The sequence below is a fragment of the Bison bison genome, unplaced genomic scaffold, assembly GCF_000754665.1.
Source record: "Bison bison bison isolate TAMUID 2011002044 unplaced genomic scaffold, Bison_UMD1.0 scf7180017864485, whole genome shotgun sequence".
In the NCBI taxonomy this organism is placed as follows: Eukaryota; Metazoa; Chordata; class Mammalia; order Artiodactyla; family Bovidae; genus Bison; species Bison bison.
The window spans coordinates 5,635,290-5,658,875 of NW_011495045.1; the positions used below are offsets into that span (position 1 = coordinate 5,635,290).

General features: G+C 42.0%; 3 protein-coding genes across 3 annotated transcripts; 1 reads left to right on the forward strand and 2 right to left on the reverse strand.

The window, feature by feature from the left end:
* Positions 1 to 437: 437 nt before the first annotated feature.
* Positions 438 to 5,218, reverse strand: FDXACB1 (ferredoxin-fold anticodon binding domain containing 1). The gene is made up of 5 exons (XM_010862870.1): positions 5,022 to 5,218; positions 4,390 to 4,546; positions 3,337 to 3,540; positions 3,028 to 3,186; positions 438 to 1,813 (listed from the first exon to the last, which is right to left on the reverse strand). Exons 1-5 carry the CDS (start codon positions 5,191 to 5,193, stop codon positions 631 to 633), a joined length of 1,875 nt encoding a protein of 624 aa, XP_010861172.1. The 5' UTR covers positions 5,194 to 5,218; the 3' UTR covers positions 438 to 630.
* A 77-nt stretch (positions 5,219 to 5,295) lies between these two features.
* On the forward strand, positions 5,296 to 9,911 carry LOC105005030 (chromosome unknown open reading frame, human C11orf1). Its single transcript, XM_010862871.1, has 4 exons — positions 5,296 to 5,696; positions 8,412 to 8,642; positions 9,386 to 9,452; positions 9,621 to 9,911. The coding sequence occupies exons 1-4, from the start codon at positions 5,655 to 5,657 to the stop codon at positions 9,788 to 9,790; spliced, it is 510 nt and encodes a 169-aa protein (XP_010861173.1). The 5' UTR covers positions 5,296 to 5,654; the 3' UTR covers positions 9,791 to 9,911.
* Positions 9,912 to 19,497: 9,586 nt separating this feature from the next.
* Positions 19,498 to 23,046, reverse strand: CRYAB (crystallin, alpha B). The gene is made up of 3 exons (XM_010862872.1): positions 22,581 to 23,046; positions 21,330 to 21,452; positions 19,498 to 19,841 (listed from the first exon to the last, which is right to left on the reverse strand). Exons 1-3 carry the CDS (start codon positions 22,779 to 22,781, stop codon positions 19,638 to 19,640), a joined length of 528 nt encoding a protein of 175 aa, XP_010861174.1. The 5' UTR covers positions 22,782 to 23,046; the 3' UTR covers positions 19,498 to 19,637.
* Between the last annotated feature and the right edge of the window lie 540 nt (positions 23,047 to 23,586).

A 23,586-nucleotide genomic window follows, 5' to 3' on the forward strand; every position in this document is an offset into this window, starting at 1 on the left:
TGGTAGAGTTAAGGAAGAGGAATTGACATTGCATAAAATATATTTATATTTGAGGAGACACTCAAGTTTTACTGCCTCTTCAGAATGATAGCATCTAGTGTTTAAGATGCTGTTTTTTTGTTTCCCTGTCATTACTCATGATCAAAGTATTGCACACCTCTGAAGGTCACCAATCACATTATAGTCTCAGTGACTGAGCCACAGGTGTCTTTTGAGCCAAACAACCAATATTTAAATTTTTAAAATTTTATTTGGCCGCATCAGGTCTTAGTTGCAGCACTCAGGATCTTCACTATGTCACGCAGGATCTTTCTTTGTAGTGCTCAGACTCTCTAGTTGTGGCACACAGGCTCTGAAGTGAGAGCTCAGTAGCTGCAGCGTGAGGGCTTAGTTGCTCTGAGTTATGTGGGATCTTAGTTCTCCGACCAGGGATCAAACCCTTGTCCTCTGCACTGTGAGGTGGATTCTTAACCACTGGACCACCAGGGAAGCCCCTCAATTAACCAATCTTTTACAAAGTAGAAGATTTTTACAAGACAAACAAAAAGTCCAGAAAGTACAACAGTTTACAAACTGGTCTTTTTCCACCCACACCCACAAGGATCACTATGGAGAGATGAGTTTACTAAACTACCGAGGTGTCACATGGAGTCGTTGTTGAATCTCTTTCCTAAGCTGGGACTGCATTGATGCTACCTGTTGCTGGGTCAGGGCCTTGTCACAGGTCTGGTAGGTCAGTCTATAGCAGAGGCTGACCTGTTCGGTCTTTGAATGCTGAAAACGACTCAGGAATTGTATGGATATAACTGTGTCCTGGGACACTGCCCGGGCCAGAGTGTGAAACTCGACTTCATCAAATCTTTTCTTTTCATCTAACCAAAAACTAATATCATGCACATAGTATGGAGGATATAGGGAATAGCTTTTAAAGGGTTCTATTTTTCCAGGGGCAAAATTCTTCAGGAAACGACTATCAGAGGTCCACAGCATCCTCCAATCAGAGATATCCCAGACAAGCATGGCTAAGAGGTCCAAGTTCATACACACACACACAAAACACTGGTCTTTGTGTATCACGCTTGTAGCAGGTGTGGTAACAGACCCAATAATCAGGTCCTTAACGCAATCCGGGCCAAAATTTTGAGACTTCACAGTAATCATATATCTTTCCCCAGTTGGTTGAAAGACAAATTCCACTGAACTGCTCCGCTCAGAGCCCTCCAGCCATGTCTGGGTCAGAAGGTTGTCTAGAATGCCCTTCAGATGATCCAGTAGTGACTGAAGACAGCTGTCCTTCAGATTTTTATTAAATCCAAGGATATACAAAGTCTCGTGAAATGCTGGCATTGTGAAAGGTGAGATGCAGCACCTCTGAAAGACAGGTCCACTGAGGATATGCAGAGAACCAGGGAGAAAGTCTGGTGCTTGGATTACAGCCTGGATGTGAACCAGAAGAGAAGGTCTAAGGCAGACCTTGGCCTGGCCATACGTTCCCTCATGGGCTTCTTCCTTACTGTCTCTTCTAGCGCTCTTGGGAAGGCTGAGTTCTGAAAATGACACTAGAAAGTCCTCCATGTCTTGTGTTATCCCACTAGTCAGGGACTCAAAATTTGAGTTATCTTCATGGAGACTAACCCAAAAGGCAGTTGATAGGATGTCAGGGTTGTGGGATGTGAGAACACTGGCATCTCCTTGTAGCAGCAAAGGGGAAGAACACTTCAGCCTTTTTAGAGGGAAAGCTTTCCCCAGTTCAGCAATGAGTTTCTCATTTATGGTCTTGATAGGATGACATGAAGGTGCTTCTAGGAAGCCCCTGTTTAAACACACACAAAAATAACTTTTAAAATTATAAATAATGATAATGTAGCTAGAATCAAAAAGAATAGCTTAATAAAAAGAATCATCAAGTTGATCCAGAAAGGAAACAAAGAAACCATCTACTATAAAGAAAGATGGCATGGGTTTCAGAATTCTGACAGCCTATAATATACCAGAAAATACGATAATTTAAAAAAAAATTTACTGGAGTATAGTTGATTTAAAATATTGCTTTTAGTTTCACATGTACAAATCAGTTATACATATACATAGGCTGTGCTGTGCTCCGTTGTGTCTTGACTCTTTGCGGCCCCATGGACTGTAGCCCACCAGGCTCCTCTATCCACGGGATTTTCCAGGCAAGAGTACTGGAATGAATTGCCATTTCCTACTCCAGGGGATCTTCCCAACTCAGGGATTGAAATCATGATTCTTCCATCTCCTGCATTAGCAGATGGATTCTTTACCACTAACACCATCTGGGAAGTCCCATATATCCACTCTATTTTAGATTCTTTTTCTACATAGGCCATTACAGAGTACTGAGTAGAGTTCCTTGTGCTATAAAATAGGCCCTTATTAGTTATCTATTTTATATATAGAAATATGTGTAAGTCAGTCCCAATCTCCAAGTTTATACCCCCCTGACCCTTTGTAACCATTGGAGAAGGCACTGGCACCCCACTCCAGTACTCTTGCCTGGAAAATCCCATGGACAGAGGAGCCTGGTAGGCTGCAGTCCACGGGGTCGCTAAGAGTCGGACACGACTGAGCGACTTCCCTTTCACTTTTCACTTTCATGCATTGGAGAAGGAAATGGCAACCCACTCCAGTATTCTTGCCTGGAGAATCCCAGGGATGGGGGAGCCTGGTGGGCTGCCATCTGTGGGGTCCCACAGGGTCAGACACGACTGAAGTGACCTAGCAGCAGATCCTTTGTAACCATAAGTTTGTCTTCTACATCTGTAACTATTTCTGTTTTGTACCCCCTTTTTTTTAGATTTCACATATAAGTGATATCATAAGATATTTGCAGATAATATGAAAATTTTTAATTATAAAGAGACTGTGTGGGCCATACTTATAAGTATTCACAGCACAACATCATTAACAATTAATGTAGCATCCTTTCAATGTATGACTGCCTGATTATTAAGTCAATCAGGATACAACTAGAGACAGAAGAAGTTTCTGGTAAAATCAGGTTACCTGTTCAGTTTTCCTACAAGTACTTCTGGTTCCAGAAAAGAAAACCACTGGTCACCCAGTTTGATCCTGGAGATTCTTGGTTGCAAACTTTCAAAAGGTAAGCTCCGGGTGAAGATATGGTTCAAGGCACCTTCTATATGAAAGGACTTATCTTGACTCCTGGCAAAATAGCAGTTATTAAGTCTGTCACTATTAAAGAAAGCAATTATTCCTAAAGGCTGAATAAAGAAATTAGCAAGAAAAAGTGTCAATGGGATTTTTTATCATTAGTGAGAGAGATGGAAAAAGCTTAGATCTGTTATTACCTACCTATATCCAGTGCACTTGTAGCCTGGCAAAGCCTTACAGTTGAAGGGATGTACATCACTTAAAATGAATCCCCCCAGAGCGGCCATAGCAACCACTTGCCAACTGTTGTGCCATTCTCTCATTGGCTTATCAGCAGGAGTCCCACCTTGACCTCTACACAATGCCACGTGGACTTCTCCGTCTTCTGCAAGAACATCTGCACAGCTAACAGGGATAAGGAAACACCAATCATTTACAGAAACAAGTAGGAATTAGCTGTATATACATGGTTCGTCTGTGAGATAATTAAAACCCAATCATATCTATTTGCAAAGATCTATTAAGACTTCAAACATGCAAAAAAAGGAGCTGGAAATAAGAATTTAAATTCAATGCTCAACTCGTAACTAATATTAGTGGCTGACCAGAAAGTTATCCAACTTCACATTTCTATTGTTCACGTATATTTCATTGAAAAGTCAATGTCTATAAAATTCCTATATGTGATTCAGTGATCAGGCTGTTCTTTCCCATTTAGAATTCACTCCCCTCCTGCTTGTTAAAATTTTACTTGTACTTCAAATACTAACTTAAAATACTGCCTCTGTGCAAAGTTTCATGATAACTATGCTTCATGTTTTGGTATAATAGTATAAAGCACTGTTTTAAGTTCACAATAATTTTATGAGGTAGTTATGTTAATATCTTCAGTTTATGGATGAGGAAGCAAAAGCAAGTAAGGATCAAGTAAACAATCACAAAAACCACAAAGCTATTAAGTGGTGGGTGGGGATTTGAACGCAGATAGTTTGGCTCCTAAATTAGTTTATACTGGCTACTATCATTTTGCATTATCAAAAATAGGTGATTCTCCCTTTTCTGGCCCAACAGTACATGTTTGCACTTGTACTTAGCATTTAGGGTTAAATGTCTGCCTCTCCAACTAGACTGTGGGTTCCTTTGGAGCAACACGTTCTCTTGTATGTCCTATTTCCCAAACTAACATGTCTGAGTGCAGGAACTATGCAATGTACATCTTAAACATTTCACTTGTGAGTGCTCAGCTCTCCTCACCTCCGGAAAAACTTGGCAAGCAGTTCCCTGTTCTTAGCTACTCCAGCTTTGCGCCCACAGTGCGGAAAGTTAAAATAAATTCGATCAAATTCTCTGTCTTGCGGTTCAAAGGCATCTGCCAGGTGGGTGCAGTCCACACCGAAGCGTACCTCGTTACCTGGCATGAAATATAGACAGGAGGATGTGATAAAGCCATGGAACAAGAGAAAAACCCTCCCTAACACGAGGTGCAAAACAGCCCAGGTCCAGGCACACAGCAGGCTGTCTGTAAATGTCCATGGGAAGATGAAGTGCGTGTGTGCCAAGTCGCTTTGGTCCAGTCAGACTCTTTGAGACCCTATGGACTGTAGCCGGCCAGGGTCCTCTGTCCATGTGATTCTCCAGGCAAGGATACTGTGAGTGGGGTGCCATGCCCTTCTCCAGGGTATCTCCCCCACGCAAGGATCGAACACGTATCTCTTAAGACTCGCATTGGCAGGCGGGTTCTTTACCACTAGAGCCACCTGGGAAGCCCCGGGGAAGACCTAGAGCAACGGTCAAGTTCCCTGAATCCCCTCTATTCCCACCCTTTCCACTTAGTGGGGGGGGCGCCACAGCTGGGCGGGGCTTCGTGGAGGGCTGGGCTTCGCTACCTCGCTCGCGCAGGCGCCGTAGGTTCTCTCGGACCACCAGATCCCGGGCCAGGTCCGCTGAGCGCTGAGGACAGGTGGCGGTTAGACTCGTGTTTGGATCCAGGGTCTCACTCAGAGCTACGGCAAAAGAGAAATTCCCCTCTCCAACCAACAGGAGGCGCCGTGGGGCCATGGCCCCCACGTGCTCCAGGCTCAAGTTCTCCGAGGCGCTCTTTTTTTACGTCACTTCCTTCGCGATTCTCTTGTGGCCCCACCTCTTCACGCGTAGCTGGTTGATGACGTATCACAGCATCTGGTTGTCTTGACAAACTGGGGCCGCGACGTCCGGAGTAGGAAGATAACCATGAGAGCAAGAACGAGACACCGGCCACCCAATCCCCTCACTCCCTCACCCCATCGGAAGTGTTAAATTCTTTTGGGCCCAAGGGCGGCCCTGAGCGACTTCGTCACACCTGCCTGAGGTCTTGAGCAGTCCCTAGCTTCGGGGGGTTGGGGGCGGGGGTGGGGCAGACAGGTCGAAGGTGAAGTGAGTTCTAAGTGAACGAAGCAGGGCCGGACTGAGGCCAAGGAGAGATGGTGCTGCGTTCTGCATCCTGACTCAGAGGATTTTTAACAGCCTTCATCTCATCCGAAATGACTGCAACCGATTATCATTGTTATTCGGAGTTTTTCCAGGTGCTTCTTTCCCCTACCTTTTATGCATTCAAGAAGTGTTGAGTGTTATGCCCCAGGCCTATGGAGGCTGTTCGATATATGGAGGAACAGGATGTGGCCTATGACTTCTCTGAGCTTGTAGTGTGGTGGAGGATGCACGGCGAAAGAGACAATTCTGATTTAGTGAGATGCAGTACTCTTGCCTGGAAAATCCCATGGACGGAGGAGCCTTGGTGTCGGAGTTGGACACGACTGAGCGACTTCACTTTCACTTTTCACTTTCATGCATTGGAGAAGGAAATGGCAACCCACTCCGGTGTTCTTGTCTGGAGAATCCCAGGGACGGGGGAGCCTGGTAGGCTGCCGTCTCTGGGGTCGCACAGAGTCGGACACTACTGAAGCGACTTAGCAGCAGCAGCAGTACTATGAATGGAGTAATTCAGGTCGCTGAGGAGCACACTGAAGGGGACCAAGTTTGAGGATGAAGTGGAAAGATTTTGTGGATGAAGTGCACCTGAGTTGAAAGCTAAGGGGACTGGGGGGGACTACACCTTTCCTGAGTCAGGAGGACTGAAAAGGCAGAAGTAACAATAAATGCAAAAGCATGATGGAAAAACACAGTAGCTGAGTTTGACTGAAATGTAGTTTGAGGGAGATTGGATAACAGATGAGACTGAAAAGCAGGGACCAGTTCATATAGGCATTTTTTATAGCCTTAACCTTACTCTGAAAACAGTGGCCAGCCACTGAAAGATTTTTAAGTAGGAAGATGACACAATTAAATTTTCATTTTCAAAAATTCTGCTTTCCTATGGAGAAGTGATAGAAGAAGAACAAGGTTGGTGGCAAGGAGTCCAGGTAGAAGGTTACTGCAGTAACGGAGACTAGGGCTGGTAGTGATCTGAATTGAGACTTGGTAGTGGAGACGGACGGTAAAGCGTCTGTCTACAACGTGGGAGACCTGGGTTTGATCCCTGGGTCGGGAAGATCCCTTGGAGAAGGAAATGGCAATCCACTCCAGTACTATTGCCTGGAAAATCCCATGGACAGAGGAGCCTGGTAGGCTACAGTCCGTGGGGTCACAAAGAGTCAGACACTACTGAGTGACTTCACTTTCACTTTCAGTGGAGATGGAGGGTAGTGCACTGATTAAAAAATCAACAAGACCTAGTGATTGAATAGATGTAACGGAGTTGAAGGAGAAACCAAGAGTCAAAGATAAGCCCCAGTTTTCAGGTTTGGACAACTAAGTGGGTGGGGATGTCTATCCTTAACAGCCCCAGGGACAGTGTCATCTGAGTACATGGCCTGAGGACTTTGTGGGACTAACTGCTCTTAGTTGTCATGCTGTTTGTTGACATAAGTGCATGCATCTATCTTCACAAAGGCCCATGATGTGCGGGCAGTTACCTTTAAACTTACAGTGTTGGCTTTGTCTCTAGCTGTGGAAAGGTGCGTGGGTGATGACCACCAAATCATGGCCACCTGGTGATCTGGGTGATCTAAATTCTTTCTTTGCCTGGAGAACTGGGAAGGCCAGGTTTAGTGTCATCTCTTGTTTTAAAGAATATGGAACATCAGAGTAAGGTTTGCTGTTACTCTGCTATAAAATCTTCAGACACAAGCTCCTCAACTTCAAAGTATTCATCTTCAGAGAAGGTATTGTCTTGCTCCTAAGCCAAGGGACCAGACTGAACTTTTAACCAAAATTAGAAATGGTTGGCTTTTGATTCCTTACCAAAAAAATTGAAATTCAGACATTGGTCATCTGGTATGTGCAAATTACTATTGATTGGGAGGGTATACAGAGGGAGAGGGTGCAGTAATGAAAAAGTGACAGATCTTGTCCTCAAGGGATGCATATTTCAGTGTAAAAGATTCCACACTTCCTTGAAGAACTCTAACATGTGGTATAAATTTGCTGCTGCTGCTTCTAAGTTGCTTCAGTCGTGTCTGACTCTGTGCGACCCCAGAGATGGCAGCCCACTAGGCTCCCCCGTCCCTGGGACTCTCCAGGCAAGAATACTGGAGTGGGTTGCCATTCCCTTCTCCAATGCATGAAAGTGAAAAGTCAAAGTGAAGTCGCTCAGTCGTGTCCGACTCTTAGCGACCTCATAGACTGCAGCCTACCAGGCTCCTCCGTCCATGAGATTTTCCAGGCAAGAGTACTGGAGTGGGGTGCCAGTGCCTTCTCCAGGTATAAAGTTATGGATATATAAAAGTGTGAAGATAAAGTTCCGTGTGAGACAATTGAGAGAAGTTAACTTGAGGTAAGGCATCATGAAAAGGGAACGCTGTATCCTAAGATGTGGCATTTGAGCTGGGCCCAAAGGAAGGAAACCATCATTTGTTGATCATTGATCTATCATATTATCTAGTTATCCAGCTCTCACTTCTCTGTCTTCTCTTTGAAGATGGCAGTAATTAGTCCTTAAATTCTTACACCTCAAAATCACCAGAATTATTTTCTAGTTCTCCAAAAGTATTAGGGTACTGAAGTTCTCTTGCCTTTTGGGGGGGAGTGTATTTAATCCATTTAGTCATCTACTACTGCTGATTGAGAGGGTAGGTCAAAGGATTTATGAACTTGGAAGGAAACAGGATGACAATTATTAAACTGAGAGGAAAGCCTAGATCTTTAGAAGGTGTACTTATGCTTGGCCAAGGACGAGAAAGGGATGTGTTTTCTGCTGTCTGGTTTGTGCAACAAACTTTTCTATTGCCACCTTTTCCCAGAGACAGGTCCTCGCCTGTTTCCTTACAAACCCACACTATGGCAGCCTCATTAATGCAGATGGCCATGCTGAAGTGTGGACGGATTGGAATGATATGTCCAAGTTTTTCCAGTATGGATGGAGATGCAACACTAATGAAGATGCCTATTCAAACCGTACCCTGATGGGCAACTGGAACCAGGAAAGATATGACCTAAAGAATATCGTGCAGCCAAAACCCTTGCCTTCCCAGGTAATCGAACTTTCTCTTCTTTGTTTTCTTCTGTTAGCAAAAGAAACACCAATGGCCATTTGAGAAACAGGAATCTGATAACTTCCAATGCTGAGATCTTTCAGGCTTCTGTTCAGTGAATGGTTGGAAGAGGGCAGCAGTCCTCAGGTGGAACGCTTATCCCACTTTACTATCAAGCTGAATATTACGTTATTGTAAGGCTTCCCAGGTGGCTCAGTGGTAAAGAATCCACCTGCCATGCAGGAGACACGGGTTCAGTCCCTGGGTCTGGAAGATACACTGGAGAAGGAAATGGCAACCCACTCCAGTATTCTTGCCTGGGAAATCCCATGGACAGGGGAGCCTGGTGGGCTATAGTCCATCGGGTTACAAAGAGTTGGACACGACTTAGCTACTAAGCAACCACAGGGTAATAAAAGGATGAGTATCATGCTTTTTCTCTTGCTTTTCTTTGGATTTCATTAGTCTACAGAAATATTTATCTAATGTCTTCTGATTCAGGTTAGTTTCTCCTCTGGTCCCTGCCAGCTAGATTTGTCATTTATCTTCATCTTGCCCTGAAATCTCCTAAACAAACACACACAGGATATAAAAATTGATAGGATATAGGTTAATGCCATGTATAGATCTCTAGTCAAGCTAAAATAGTACAGAGCCTGCTAGAATGTATGCCACTGTGTCCTTTATTCCCCAGCTTTGGCTATAGACTCCTGTATTTTTAAACTACTACCTTTTCTTTCCAGTTTGGACACTACTTTGAAACAACATATGATACAAGCTACAACAACAGAAGGCCACTTTCAACCCATAGTAGGTGACCTATTCTTTTTAATTCTTATTGCCTCAGGAGGAACACAAAGAAAACTTAGATGAGTGAATGATTTATCTCTTTTCTCAGCTCTGACAGGTTTCACTGTATATTCGCTCAGAAATAACAAAGAGATTACTTACTAAGACTCCTCTTTTCTCTTCCCTCAGGGTTTAAGCGAGAACCTCACTGGTTCCCAGGACATCAACCTGAGCTGGTTCCTCTTCCATACAAATGCACAGAAAAGTCAACTTACATGACTAGTTATTCAAAGCCTCAAACTGATCATCACTCTGTGTGTGTGTGGAATCCTAGTAACTGCCAGTTTCAGAGTCCATGATTCTAAGAAAGAATAAGTTTCGTTTTTCCAGCATAGAACGTAGGAGGGAGCCCATTTTAAGCACAACTAAGAATTTAGCTGACTGTAGCACAGTTTTACTGTCTGAATAAATAAAGCCCAACAAATTTTCTCTACCCCCACTCTTTTAAACCAAGATTTAAATGTCAAATTTAAGTTAAGTATATTTACTCTTATTCTACATTACGAGTGTTGTAGAACAGCATTGAAAAGAGTTATTTCTTTCAAATCTACAACCACTCTGCTCTTCCCTGCCTTGTGTGAGGGGCAAAGCTGCAAAATCCATCCTGACTTAGGCCACATTTGGCTAGATGCTTTCTGGATGTGAGCCTGGTAGTCATGGTCAGATAAGTTATATTTACTGTCCTCTAATGCATATCCCCTCTTAAGGACTAGAAGAAGAAATATAACTTTTTATTAATATGGAAAATTTGAAACATAAAAAACTAGACAGAATAGTATAATGAACTAGCATGTACCATTACCCAGCTTCAACAATCGATGACCAATCTTATCTATCCCTATTTACTTTCTCTATTTTTAAATTTTTCCCTGAAATTATATAATTTCATCTATAAATATTTCAGTTTATATCTCAAAAAGAAAAGACTGTCAATTTTTGACTCCCTGATGAAGATTGCCAAAGAAAACTGCTGATCAGACAAAGCTGAGTTGTTTATTAAACCTGTGACAAGGAAGAACCTCATCTTGACACAATCTTGGTAATGATTCAGAAAGGTGATGTTAGGGTAGGATACTTTTAGGAATTTGGGATGACTCAGCCAGTTTAAGGTGGGTCTTTCGTTGTGAGGAACTGGCTACAATTGAGAAAAGATTGTGAATAGTTTAGGGTTGGTGAACACTCAGAGGCAATGGTCTTAACATCAGTACTTTCCTTTTTTTTTTTTTAATCTCCTATTTAAGATGACAATGTAATATATGGGAACTGTCTCCCATATATTACCTCCCAAACCTTCATTATTTTTTGAAACAGGTATGAATATGGAATTTATGTTATACATGATGTTGGGTAGTGACTAAGTTTTGTTTATTTCTGTATGGCTATCCAGTTGTCCCAATATTAGTTATTAAAATGACCATCCTTTCTTCACTGCTCTTCAAAGCCATTTTTAATATAAATCAACTATCTGTGTATAATTGGGTCTGTTTCTGGGCTCTCTATTATATTCCATTAGCCTAACCGTTGTTTTTTATTTAATCCCATCTTAGCTATAATGCCTTAATTACCTCACTATCTTAATTATGATAATTGTATAAGTCTTAACATCCAGTAGATCAAATCATTTTACTTTGTGTTTCTGCAAGAGCATCTTAGCTATTTTTGACCCTTTGCATTTCCATGTAAATTTTAGAATCAGTTTGCCAAGTTCCACAAAAAAGATAGGATGTTGATGGAAATTGCATTGTATTGTTTGATCAGCTATAGAATTTGAATTATTATCTCTTACTAATATTAATAATTAATTGGTATATATTTTCCAGTATGAATATTTTATAGACACATGTTTTAAGTTTATATGTTATGTGTCTATCCTACTCCCTAGGTATCCAGTGCATTTCTTATTGTGATAAAATATAACATAAAATGTAGCATTTTAACTGTTTTTAAGTATACAATTCAGTGGCATTAAATACATGTTATGCACAGTGTTATGCAACCATCACCACCGTTTCCAGAACTTTTTCATCATTACAAACTGAAACTCTATACCAATTAAGCAACAAATCCTCGTTCCCCTCTTCTCCTGTCCCTGGTAACCTCTATTCTATTTTCTGTGTCTATGAATTTGCCTGTTATACGTACCTCATATAAGTGGAATCATACGATATTTTTCTTTTTGTCTCTGGTTTATTTCACTTGGTTTGTTTTCAAGTGTCATCCATGTTACAGCCTGTGTCCTTTCTAGGACTTCCGTTGGATTATGCCGCATTTTACTCCTCTGTTCACTCGTTAGTAGACACTTGGGTTGTTTTCGTCTTTTGGGTAGTGTGGGTGCTGCTGCTATGAACACTGCTGTGCTGTGTGCGCGCTTAGTCGCTTCGTATTGTCTGACTCTTTGCGACTCCATGGACTGCAGCCCGCCAGGCTCGTCTGCCCATGGTGGTTCTCCAGACAAGAATACTGGAGTGGGTTGCCATGCCCTCCTCCAGGAGATCTTCTCAACCCAGGGATCGAACCCAGGTGTGTCCCGCATTGCAGGCAGATTGGATTCTTTACCAGAAGAATCCCTGAGCCACCAGGAGAGCTATGAACATTGGTGCACAGATACTTGTTTGAATCCCTGCTTTTGATTATTTTGGGCATATACCCATAAATGGAATTGCCAGCTTATGTGCTAGTTCTATTTAACAGTTTGGAAATGCCACAGTTTCCCATAGTGGCTGCACTTTTTTACATTCCCACCCGTAATGAACACACAAAGGTTCCAATTTCCCCACACCGTTACCAACACATGTTTTCTGGTGTTTTGTTTGTTTGTTTCCATTTTATAATAGCCATCCTAGTGGGTGTAAAATGGTCTCTCATGGTTTTGATTTGTGTTTTCCTAAGGGCTAGTGGTCTTGAGGATCTTTTCATGTGCTTTTCAGTTATTTGTATATTGTCTGTGGAGAAATGTTTATTCAAGTCCTTTGTTCAATTTTTAAATAATTTTATTTATTTATTTTGGGACTGTGCTGGGTCTTGGGTCTTTGTTGCTGCACAGGCTTTTCTCTAGTTGCAACGAGTGGGGGCTACTCTTTAGTAGCAGCGCACAGTCTTCTCATTGCAGTGGCTTCTCTTTTTGCTGAGCACAGGCTTTACGACACATGGGCTTCAGCAGTTGCAGTGCAAGGGCTCAGTAGTGCGATTCCCCGGCTCTAGAGTACTGGCTCAATATTTGTGGTGCACAGGCTTAGCTGTTCCACAGCATGTAGGGGTCTTCCCAGACAAGAGATTGAACCTGTGTCTCCTGCATTGGCAGGCAGATTCTTTACCACTGCTTTGCTCATTTTTGAACTGGGTTGTTTGCTTTTTTGTTGTTGAATTGTAGATGTTCTTTATATATTTTGGATATTAATCTCTAATCGACTACTATATGATTTGTAAATATCACTCTGTGGGTTCTTTCATTCCCTTGTTAGTGTCCTTTGATATACAAAAGTTTTCAATTTTGATGAAGTTGAGTTTATCTGGTTTTATTTTTTTATTGCCTAAACTTTTGGTGTCATATCCAATAAATCATTGCTAAAGTCAATGTTGTGAAACTTTGTCTGTGTTTTCTTCTAAGCTCTTATAATTAGGCATTTGATTCTCTTTGAGTTAATTTTTGTGTATTATGTAAGGTAAGGGTCTAATTTCATTCTTTTGCAGGTGGATATATAGTTTTCCCAGCACCATGTGTTGTAAAGATTGTCCTTTTCCTGTTAAATGGTCTTGATGTGTTTGTCAATGATCTTTTAACTGTATATGTGAGGGATTATTTCTGGGCTCTCTATTCTTTTCCTTGGTCTGTGTCTGCCTTTATGCTAATACCACATTTTTTTAAATTATTGTAGTTTTGTAATAAGCTTTGAAATCACAAAGTGTGAATCTTCCAAGTTTGTTCCTCTTTTTCAAGATGGTTTTGTCTATTTCAGGGTCCTTTGAGATCTCATGTGAATTTTAGGGTGGAATTTCTACCTCTGCCAAAAATATATTGGAATTTTGATAAGAATTGCTTTGACTCTGTAGGTCACTTTAGCTAGTATTAATTTCTTAACAGTATTAAGCCTTCTAATCCATGAACACAGATGAGTTTCCATTTCTGCCTTCTTTACTTTAGCAATATCTTTTACTTCTTAATGTACAAGTTTTTTGCCTCCTTAGTTGAAGCTATTCTATGTATTTTATTCTTTTTTATGCTACTGTACATGAAATTGTTTTCTTAATTTCCTTTTTTATTATTCATTGTTAGTGTATAGAAGTACAACTGATTTGTATGTGTTGGTTGTATATCCGGCAATATTGCTAAACTTGTTTATTAGTTCTAATGATTTTTTTGGTGAAATCTTTAGGGTTTTATGCATGTATGATTTTTGTCTTTTGTAAATAGAGACAGTTCTGCTTTTTTCTTTCCAATTTATATGCTTTTCTTTTTCTTGCCTAATTGCTCTGGCTAGAGCTTGCAAAAATATATTGAATAGAAGTGGTAAAAGTAGATATCCCTGTCTTGATCCTAGTCTTAGAAGAAAGACTTTAAATCTTCACTATTGAGTATGATGTTGGTTATGGGTTTTTCATATCAGGTTGAGGTAATTTCCTGAAACCTGTGGCTGAATTCATAATCTTCAGTCCCAAACTTTTCCTTCTTATATATTTCATATCTTTGTGAATTCCATAGTTTTCTTTTATGTGTCTTAACTACTCTTTCTTATTTTTAATATTATATTAATATATTGCATAATAAGTTCACACAGTTGTTAAAAACAGAAAGCAAATAATTATTTTATATCCCTCTTTCTCAACCTTCCCATTCAAACAGACACCAAGCCCTGTAAATTCTCTCCACACATTATGTCTTGATTATGTCCCTCTTTTTTAACTTTTATTTTATGTTAGAATATAGCCAACTAACAATGTTGTGATAGTTTCAGGTGGACAGCAAAGGGACTCAGCCATACCATTCTTCCTCAAGCTCCCCTCCCATCTAAGCTGCCACATAACATTGAGCAGAGTTCCCTGTGCTATCATGTCCCTCTTTTTTACATCTCTGTCACCTTTACCATATTCCACTGTCCCATCATTTCTTACTCTTGCCCTTTTGGTTGCTGTCTCTATTTTCTATTTCAGTCCCTATTTTTCAATCACTATACCGCTCCCAGATTGAGTCTAAAAATGCAGGGTTGATCATGCTACTCACTTGGTTAAAATCTTTCACCAGCTTTTATAGCCTTCAAAATAAATTTCAAACTTCTTAGCCGTGTTTTCTCTACTCTCTGACTCTTTCTTCTTCATCTGCCACATTCCCTCTCCAGTGCTCCTGCCTAGGCACTTCATGCTGTTCTTCCTTCTAGATGCATTTTCTTCCCTCTTAACCTTGCTAAGCCCTATAAACCTATAAAGAAATCAGTGAGACACCCACTGAGATGGCTATAACCAAACAGAGAGATAACGATAATTGTTGGTGTGGATATTGAGAAATGGCTATAACCAAACAGATAGATAATGATAATTGTTGGTGTGGATATTGAGAAATGGCTATAACCAAACAGATAGATAACAATAATTGTTGGTGTGGATATTGAGAAATGGCTATAACCAAACAGATAGATAATGATAATTGTTAGTGTGGATATTGAGAAATCAGAACCCACAAACACTGCTGGTGGGAATTTTAAGTGGGCAGCTTCCTTGGAATGTAGTCTCAGAAGGCTAGATGGAAAGTTATATATAATCCGGCAATTCCACTCCTAGATAGACACTCAAGAAAAATGAAGACATATGTCCACACAAAAACTAGTACATGACTGTTCATAACAGCATTATTCATTACAGAAAAAAAGTGGAAGTAACCCATATGTCTATGAAGTGATGAATAGGTAAATAAAATGCAGTAGATCCATGTAAGGAAATATTGTTTATCAATAAAAAAGAGGGAAGTGTTGATACATGCAACCATCTGGAGGGAATTTCAGAACATTCTGCTAAGTGAAAGAAGCTAGTCACAAAGTGCTAGATATTGTATTATTCCACTACATTAATTGTCCAAATATATAGAGACAGAAAATAGATTAAAGGTTGCTTAGGGCTTGAGAGATGGGCATTGGACGGTGATAAGTCACCATCTTGGCTAATGAAATATCCTAAAATTGATTGTTGTGATGGATATACAACTATGATGCACTTTCAATGGGTGAATAGTATAGTAAGTGACTAGTATCTCAATAAAGCTGTTACATAATTTTGGTCAGGGATAATTGTCTCCAAGATTCCTTTTTTAAAATTTTTATTTATTTATTTCCAATTGGAGGATAATTGCTTTACAATATATTAGTTTCTACCATACAGCAACATGAATCAGTCGTGGGTATATGTCCCCTCGCTCTTGAACCTCCCTCTCTCCTCCCACCCCATCCCACCCCTCTAGGTTGTCACAGAGCTCCCTGCATCATACAGCAAATTCCCACTAGCTATCTGTTTGACATATGGTAATGTATATGTTTCAGTGTTACTCTTTGAATTTGTCCCTCCCTCTCCTTCCCCCACTGTGCCCACAAGTCTGTTCTCTATGTCTGCGTCCCGTTGTTGCAGGATTCCTTCTATGTACAAGGTAGGTAATCCTCTTAAGGGTCCCCAGAGCAGACATTTTGAGTGGACATCATATAATCTTAAAAAGTTGTGTCTTTTTGTGTGCCCCCTCTTCCACTCTTGTATTAGGGCAAAAAATATGTGTTATTTTTGTAGCTAGCACATAGTATGCACGCAAATAGTTGTTGAATGGTGATTGTAAATCTTCAGATCAAAGATCAAATCCAGGGTAATATTCAATAAAATGTGAAGTTTCAAATAGAAAAAGATTTTTCTAAGAACAAACATGTATCATTCCCAAACCGTTAGGCAAAACTTCCATTTGGTTTCTAAGTGGAAACCAAACCAAATTTATATATCTTATTGAAATTATATATATCTACTATATACCCATTTCCCAAATTTATTCTTTAATAATGATAGTTTAAAAAAAAAAAGGTAAAGTACTTAACACAGTGCACACCTAATAGTAAGTGTTTAATAAATGTTAGCTAACATTAACAAACAAAATAAATGCTAATTAAAATTGCCTCAACAAACTTCTGGCATAATTCAGACATAGAGAATGAAGTAGAATTATGGGTGAGCTAACTATAAAACTAAAGAAAAATCCCTCAAATATGCTGGCCTAGAAAAGTCCTGTACTAATAACAGTGAACAAACAGCTATAGCAAAACATGTGGTCTGGAAAAGAATAACAATAAAAAGGGTAGAGTAACTTGGGGGTGGTAATAATAAAAAAGGCAACCCTGTACAAATTTGTCAGAAACATAAATATTACACTCTAATAGACAAAGTATGATTCATTTAAGATCAAATCATTATTTCTGCTTGAGAGATCTGGTAATATACACTAAAATGATTCAAGCTGACACTTGGTTTCCAGAGCATTTTTCCATTTTTCACACTGTTTAATTCAGCCTCCATCAGTTAAGGTGTTTTTGCATACCAGTAACATAAACCCCCCCTCAAAATACACTAGACAAAAATGAGACATAGTACATTCTGAAGTAAGGAAGCTCTAGAGTTCACCAGTTTAGCAATTCAGTGACCCATCAAGGTCTCAGAGCTTTACCATCCTCCTGCTCAGCCATCATCAGTTACCATGGATGCGCCCTCATAGTTTCAAGATGGCTACTGCAGTCTATCACATTCTTATGCTCCAACATGGAGAGGAAGAAAAATCAGTCTCTTTCTCTCTGTCCCGTCTCTCTCACTCCCCCTTCCCTCCCTCACTCTCTCTTTTTAAAAGGTAAAAAGTTTTGCTATAAGTATCTCCTGCAAATTCTCCCCTCACCCCCTACCCCCACCCCATCTCATTGGCCATAATTGGGTCATAGCCCTTTCAAGACTAATCTCGACAGAAGGAAGGGAGTTTCCATGGTTGATCTGGGTGGAGCTTGGATGAACCTTTCATTCTTCTGAAGCACATAGCTAGGAATAATATAGTGGATACCTAAACCACTCTGGGGTTCTGCTGCCAAGACTGAAGGTGGTAAATAGGCTACTTAGGCAACAGTGTCTACTACACAGCCATAAAAATTGGCTCTAAGTGTAGAAAAATCTGACTTCTGGCTAGATCATAGCATTTCAGACCCATCCGGGAGCAGTATTTTTAAGAGGAAACATTTTGAACCTGCATAAATTCACAATGTATATTGTCCTAGCTCCACACTCCTGCATCTTGAAAACTTTTGGCAATTGTTTCACGTATTTTATTTTAGTAGCATGGCCAGTCCCCAAACAGTAGGCTCTGTGAAGAAAAGAATCCTTGTGAGAAATCAGAAATCAACTGCAAGCGGCTACAGAAAAAAAAAATGAGTTGTTTATAAGCATTTATACCAGGGCTATTTTCAGTAATTGAATCAGAAGTTTGTCTAGACTCACAGAAGTGAAGCAGAGGTGTTATTGTAAAGTAGTATGTCTTTCTTTCTTTGGGCTTCCATGGCGGCTCACACAGTAAAGAATCTGCCTGCAGTGAGGGAGATCTGGGTTTGATTCCTAGGTGGAAAAGATCTCCTGGAGAAGGGAATGGCAACCCACTCCAGTATTCTTGCCTGGAGAATTCCATGGACAGAGGAGCCTGCAAACTGCAGTCCATGGGGTCGCAAAGAGCCGGCCATGACTGAGCAACTAAACACACACACACACACACACACACACACGTCTTTGTTTAACCTAAATAAGAATCATTTATTGATCATTTACTATAATTCTTAAAACTTAAGATACATACCATATGATATTACCTATATGTGGAATCTAAAACACGACATAGATGAACATACCTATGAAACAGAAACAGGCTTGCAAACATAGAAATCAGGCTTGTGGTTGCTGAGGTGGTGGGCAAATGGGGAGGGAAGGATTGGGAGCCTGGGATTAGTAGATGCAAACTATTATATGTAGGATGAATAAACAACAAGGTCCTCCTGTACAGCACAAGGAACTATATTCAATATGCTGTGATGAACCATAATGGAAAAGAATATGAAAAAAAATGTCTATACATATGGATAACTGAGTCACTTTGCTGAGAGCAGAAATAAGCACAACACTGTAAATCAACTGTGCATGCACGTGCTAGCTGCTTCAGTCATCTCCAACTCTTTGTAACCCTAGGGACTGTAGCCTGCCAGGCTCCTCTGTCCATGGGATTCTCCAGGCAAGAATACTGGAGTGGGTTGACATGCCCTCCCCCAGGGGATCTTCCCAATCCAGGGATCGAACCCACATCTCTTATGTCTCCTGCACTGGCAGGCAGGTTCTTTACCACTAGTGCCACCTGGGAAGCCTGTTCATCAACTGGATTTCAGTATTTTAAAAAATTAAAAAAAACTTTAACTTTTTAAATGATGGATCAATGAATTGTGTTTTTCCCAGTCTTAGTAAGTGTTCACTAGCTAATTTAAAGACTACACCTGAGAGGCTTGTTTGGTGATAATCACCTGTCCTATTTATTGCTTTTGTAAGTCTGCTGAAGGCAATGCTTATCAGTGGGAAAATATCAAAGTTGAGGATACCATCTCTTCCCTGGTGACATGATTCATTTGAGAGATGCACTAAGGCATTTTCTGCATTGTCATCGAGACATCATTGAGATGTGTTATTGGAACCGAGGGCCAAAATCAAAGAGGGAGGAGAGGTAGGAACTGATCTTCTTTGAGCTCTGCCAAGAGCTTTACCTACTTTTTCTCCTTAATTTACTCTTTACAATGAGTGTAGGAATAAGCACCCCATGTTATAAGTGGAAGACTTAAAGACCATAAAGTTTTAATTGGTTTGCTAAATTTATCCCATTAGTAAGTGTTGGAAACAGTCATTCAGACTCTAATGTCCCTGGAGCCCCCTAAAACATAATGTGATGATTAACACAAAATATTCAAACGCAAGACAGGTATCTGTTGCTGAATGATATTTATTAGCTTAATAATTTGGGCCTGCCCTTAGCATTAATAAGCTTCAGCACTAGTCACAAGGTTTTCATTCACTGGTGGGGAACTTTTCTTGTTTTAAAAAATGCATTTAGAGAAAGGGCATCTACTTCTTGGGGGCTGCAGTGACAGCCGGCTTCTCTTCACGGGTGATGGGAATGGTGCGCTCGGGGCCGGAGGCCTGTTTCCTTGGTCCATTCACAGTGAGGACCCCATCAGACGACAGGGATGAAGTAATGGCGAGAGGGTCCACGTCAGCTGGGATCCGGTATTTCCTGTGGAACTCCCGGGAGATAAAACCATGTTCATCCTAAACCAAGAGAAGAAGGAAAGAGGTAGATAAGAACAGGAAATAGCATCACTTGTCTAACACTCAGACATCCTCCTTCCCCTTAGCTGTGGCCAAATACATGGCAACATGAGAGAAAGCGAAATGGTTGTTCTGTTGGGTCTATGATGGAATTGCCTAAGTGGTCACTCCTACCAATGAGAATCTGAGAGGTCTGAACAGCCAAACTTCTTAGCTCTCCAAGCCCTGAGCTGTGGATATGTTCAGCAGTATTTCCCAACGGTTTTGGATCAGTGTTTGTTGGGCCCACAGGATTTGGAATATAATCTCGATTTAAAATTTGAATCTCTTAAGGAAGCCCAGAAATTGTCCTGATGCTTCAGGAATGTTCCAGACCAATAGGTATAATAATGATAATAACAAAAACAATAATAAAGACTACACCCAGAAGACTGATCTAAATTAAATCAGCAAAACTGAAACAGCCTAAGGACCTCACACTAGACTATTGGATGCACAAGTTACTGTGTTATAACTAATCAGTAAGAAGCAAACTCACTGAAAAACTCTCCCAGAAAGTAACGAGCAGTTATCTCATTCTTTAGAATTCTCCTGAAAAATTCCATCCCTAACCTTTATAACTCATGCATCTCAAACATTTATTTAGATGGGCTGTCAACTGATTTCCACACGGGTCTAGCGTATTAGGAGCTGAGTACAGCTCTGAAATTTAGGCAAACGAAGTAGTTCAGCATTAAGATGGGCTAAAGAGAATTACGCTAAAGCTGAAACTCCAGTACTTTTGGCCACCTCATGCGAAGAGTTGACTCACTGGAAAAGACTTTGATGCCAGGAGGGATTGGGGGCAGGAGGAGAAGGGGACAACAGAGGATGAGATGGCTGAATGGCATCACCAACTTGATGGACATGAATTTGAGTGAACTCTGGGAGTTGGTGATGGACAGGGAGGCCTGGCGTGCTGTGGTTCATGGGGTCGCAAAGAGTCGGACACGACTGAGCGACTGAACTGAACTGACTGAACTGAAAGAGAAGTGACTTCTGGAATACCTAAAAGTCTCAAATTCAAGGGCCTTCCAAGTGCATGCAGTTAATACAATTATGTAAAACAATCAGATGTCTGAAACCACTATTTAAGTCAGTGGTCTTCAGCCTTGACTGTGCATTAGAATTCCCTAGGGAGCTTTTTAAAAATCTTGATTTAAATGATTTGAGATATGCATGAGTATTTTTTTTTTAATTCCTCTGGTAATTTTAACTTTGGCAAAGTTGAGAACCACTGGCTTAAACAGGAAGTTAACATCCCATCTATCCCTGAGGCAATCAAATCAAAATAAGCAACAAAGATCTGGCCAAAACAACAACAGGTTTATCCCTGTTCCTGACCCCGGTGGCTTAGGACTGGAATGTTGCAGGCCTCAGGGGCTGAGGGCAGTATCTGGCATATAGCATGCCCTGGAAAAAGAGCAGAAGAGAAAGTCAGCTACATACCTGGCGCTCTTCATGTTTGCCATGCACCTCAATCACATCTCCCAGCACCTTGACCTTGAGTTCCTCTGGGGAGAAGTGCTTCACATCCAGGTTGACAGAGAATCTGTCCTTCTCCAGACGCATCTGGAAATGGCAAGGTGGGGACGGGGTAAGAGAAAGGGTAGGAATGTAAATGATACTAGTACAATCTCATCACTCTGCAGATTTGCTCTCTGTCCAGGTCGTTCATCCTCCTGTTTTTAGCTAAAAATTCCTTTTTGAATAAACATGCCCTCTGGCTCAGGGGCATCACCGTAGTGGTACCCCAGGCACAGCACTTGGTCGTCAGGCCCAAACTTTATTTACAGGGACAGGGAAGGAGACAGGCCACCCCGGGGACAAAGTACAAGGACGGGCCACGGCGTGCCTTGTGCTGCTTCTCCAAGCCAAGGCCTGGCCTTGTCGTTTGTCTGTAAGACAAAGGCCCCTTCTTCTTACTCAGGTCTCTGCCAAGTTTCCCACCCACTCAATCTGGAATGTTCTGCTAGCTCCCATTGTCCTTCCAAAGCCCTTGCCCACTCAGCTCCTGTTTACTCACACTTGAATATTTTTAAACCAGAGTGTTATCTGTGACAGCTTCTGTCACTCTTATCTGTTCACCCCATTCTCCCACCGTCTTAGGACAACTGGGGGGGGGTCCCTAAAGTGGACCTACATTGTATTCTCATTAGGCTTGGACCCAGGCCAGCGCCCTGTCACAACCCTTAGAAACCCGGAAAATCATAGGTGAGGGAATAAGAAGGAAGAAAATAGTGGTTGCTGTCTCCAGCTCCATGCAGCAGGGGTGGAAAGCTCAGGATGAGGCAAGACTGTCTTCCTGGCTCTGAAACGTGAGATGACAGTATTTGTCAGGAGTGTGAGGTGTTAGAAGGGGTGAGCAAAGGAGTCTGAAGGCAACTCTTTCCCTGTAGATTGTTATGAACCAAACCAGAAAGGGACATCCTACCCAGAAGATAAGGAATAGAGAATGGCCTTCATAGTGCATGGAAAATGTAACAAATAGGATACAGAGGAGCACACCAAATACAAATAGGTGACTGGGGAAGAGAGGAACTAGGGGCCTCACCCGTCTTCACTGCAGGACACACAAGTGCCTAAGACATGTAGGACCCTTAGGCATAGATTTAGGCCAGGAGGAAAAGGACAGTGGATGGAGATGCTTCCAGAAGGTTCCAGAATGAACTCTCCTGTCCGGGAAAAGGGGAGACTTACCTCTGAGAGGCCAGTGTCAATCCAGCTGGGTGCCCGCAGAAATGAGGGCGGCCGAAGGTAGAAGGGGCTCAGGGAAGTAGAAGCTGGGAAGAGATCAGACTCTAACAGGTGCTCGCCAAAAAACTGGTCAAAGAGGCGGCTGGGAGAGTGGAAAGGGAAGAAGGGGCGGCGGATCCAGGGGTGGTGGATGGCGATATCCATGGTGGTTAGGTGAGTGTGGGGCGTCAGCTGGCTGGTCAGCTCCTTCAGCCGCAGCTGCAGCCAGCCCCTTATATACGCAGTCTTGTGAAGCTTCTGGAATGGTGATGTCAGGAGTTTTATTATCCCAGCTCACCGCCCGTTCATGAGGACTTGTGATTGGGGATTTGGCAGTATGACACATACCCAGTACTCACTGAGCTAAGAAAAGAGAAATACAAACGCGCCTGAGCTGGCCAGTGACCTGTCCTGGTCTTGTTTCACTAGCTTTCTGTCCACACCCAATGGCACCCACCCCCACCCCCTCCTCTGGAGTTGGGACTGAGTCAGGAATCCCAAGCGGCGGGCAGTGTGCCCCTCCTCCTCCCCTGCCGCCCTGCATGCCAAGGGAATGGGGCCAGCAGCTATCTTGGGCCTGGGCAGGAACTGGAATCTTCCTAGGCTGGGCCCCAGGGACATTAACTCTTTGTGGGTCCCTGGGGGAGAGCAGTGACCACCAGCATGGCCGTGGCGGGTTTCCACGTGGTGCCCTGGGTTGCGCTGGGTTCAGAGAGGACCCTGACATTCGCGGGGAAGGCTCCTCACCCCACCCCCAAATAAAGGGTAGAATGTTGTTTGCATCTTTCACTTTCCGCGGCTGGCAGAACCTTAAACCGAGGGGAGAGCTGTATGAAGTGGGGTGCCGATTGTCTGCCACTGGGGAGGAGAAGAGGTGGAGAAAAACGTGCAAACTGTTGGTGAGGGTCTCAGCGAGGCCTCTCCCGGCCGTGGGCAGCAGCCTCTCCACGCCGGCTCGCTTCCCAGCCCC

Coding starts and splice junctions, on each gene's coding strand:
- FDXACB1 (XM_010862870.1), bottom strand. CDS start 5,193: ATGGCCCCACGGCGCCTCCTGTTGGTTGGAGAGGGGAATTTCTCTTTT. Junction 4,547..5,021: donor ACGGCGCCTGCGCGAGCGAG/GTAGCGAAGCCC, acceptor ATTTCATGCCAG/GTAACGAGGTACGCTTCGGT. Junction 1,814..3,027: donor CTTGTAGGAAAACTGAACAG/GTAACCTGATTT, acceptor GTGTTTAAACAG/GGGCTTCCTAGAAGCACCTT.
- LOC105005030 (XM_010862871.1), top strand. CDS start 5,655: ATGACTGCAACCGATTATCATTGTTATTCGGAGTTTTTCCAG. Junction 8,643..9,385: donor CAAAACCCTTGCCTTCCCAG/GTAATCGAACTT, acceptor TTTTCTTTCCAG/TTTGGACACTACTTTGAAAC. Junction 9,453..9,620: donor AAGGCCACTTTCAACCCATA/GTAGGTGACCTA, acceptor CTCTTCCCTCAG/GGTTTAAGCGAGAACCTCAC.
- CRYAB (XM_010862872.1), bottom strand. CDS start 22,781: ATGGATATCGCCATCCACCACCCCTGGATCCGCCGCCCCTTCTTCCCT. Junction 21,453..22,580: donor TTGACACTGGCCTCTCAGAG/GTAAGTCTCCCC, acceptor TGCCATTTCCAG/ATGCGTCTGGAGAAGGACAG. Junction 19,842..21,329: donor GCAAACATGAAGAGCGCCAG/GTATGTAGCTGA, acceptor CTCTTGGTTTAG/GATGAACATGGTTTTATCTC.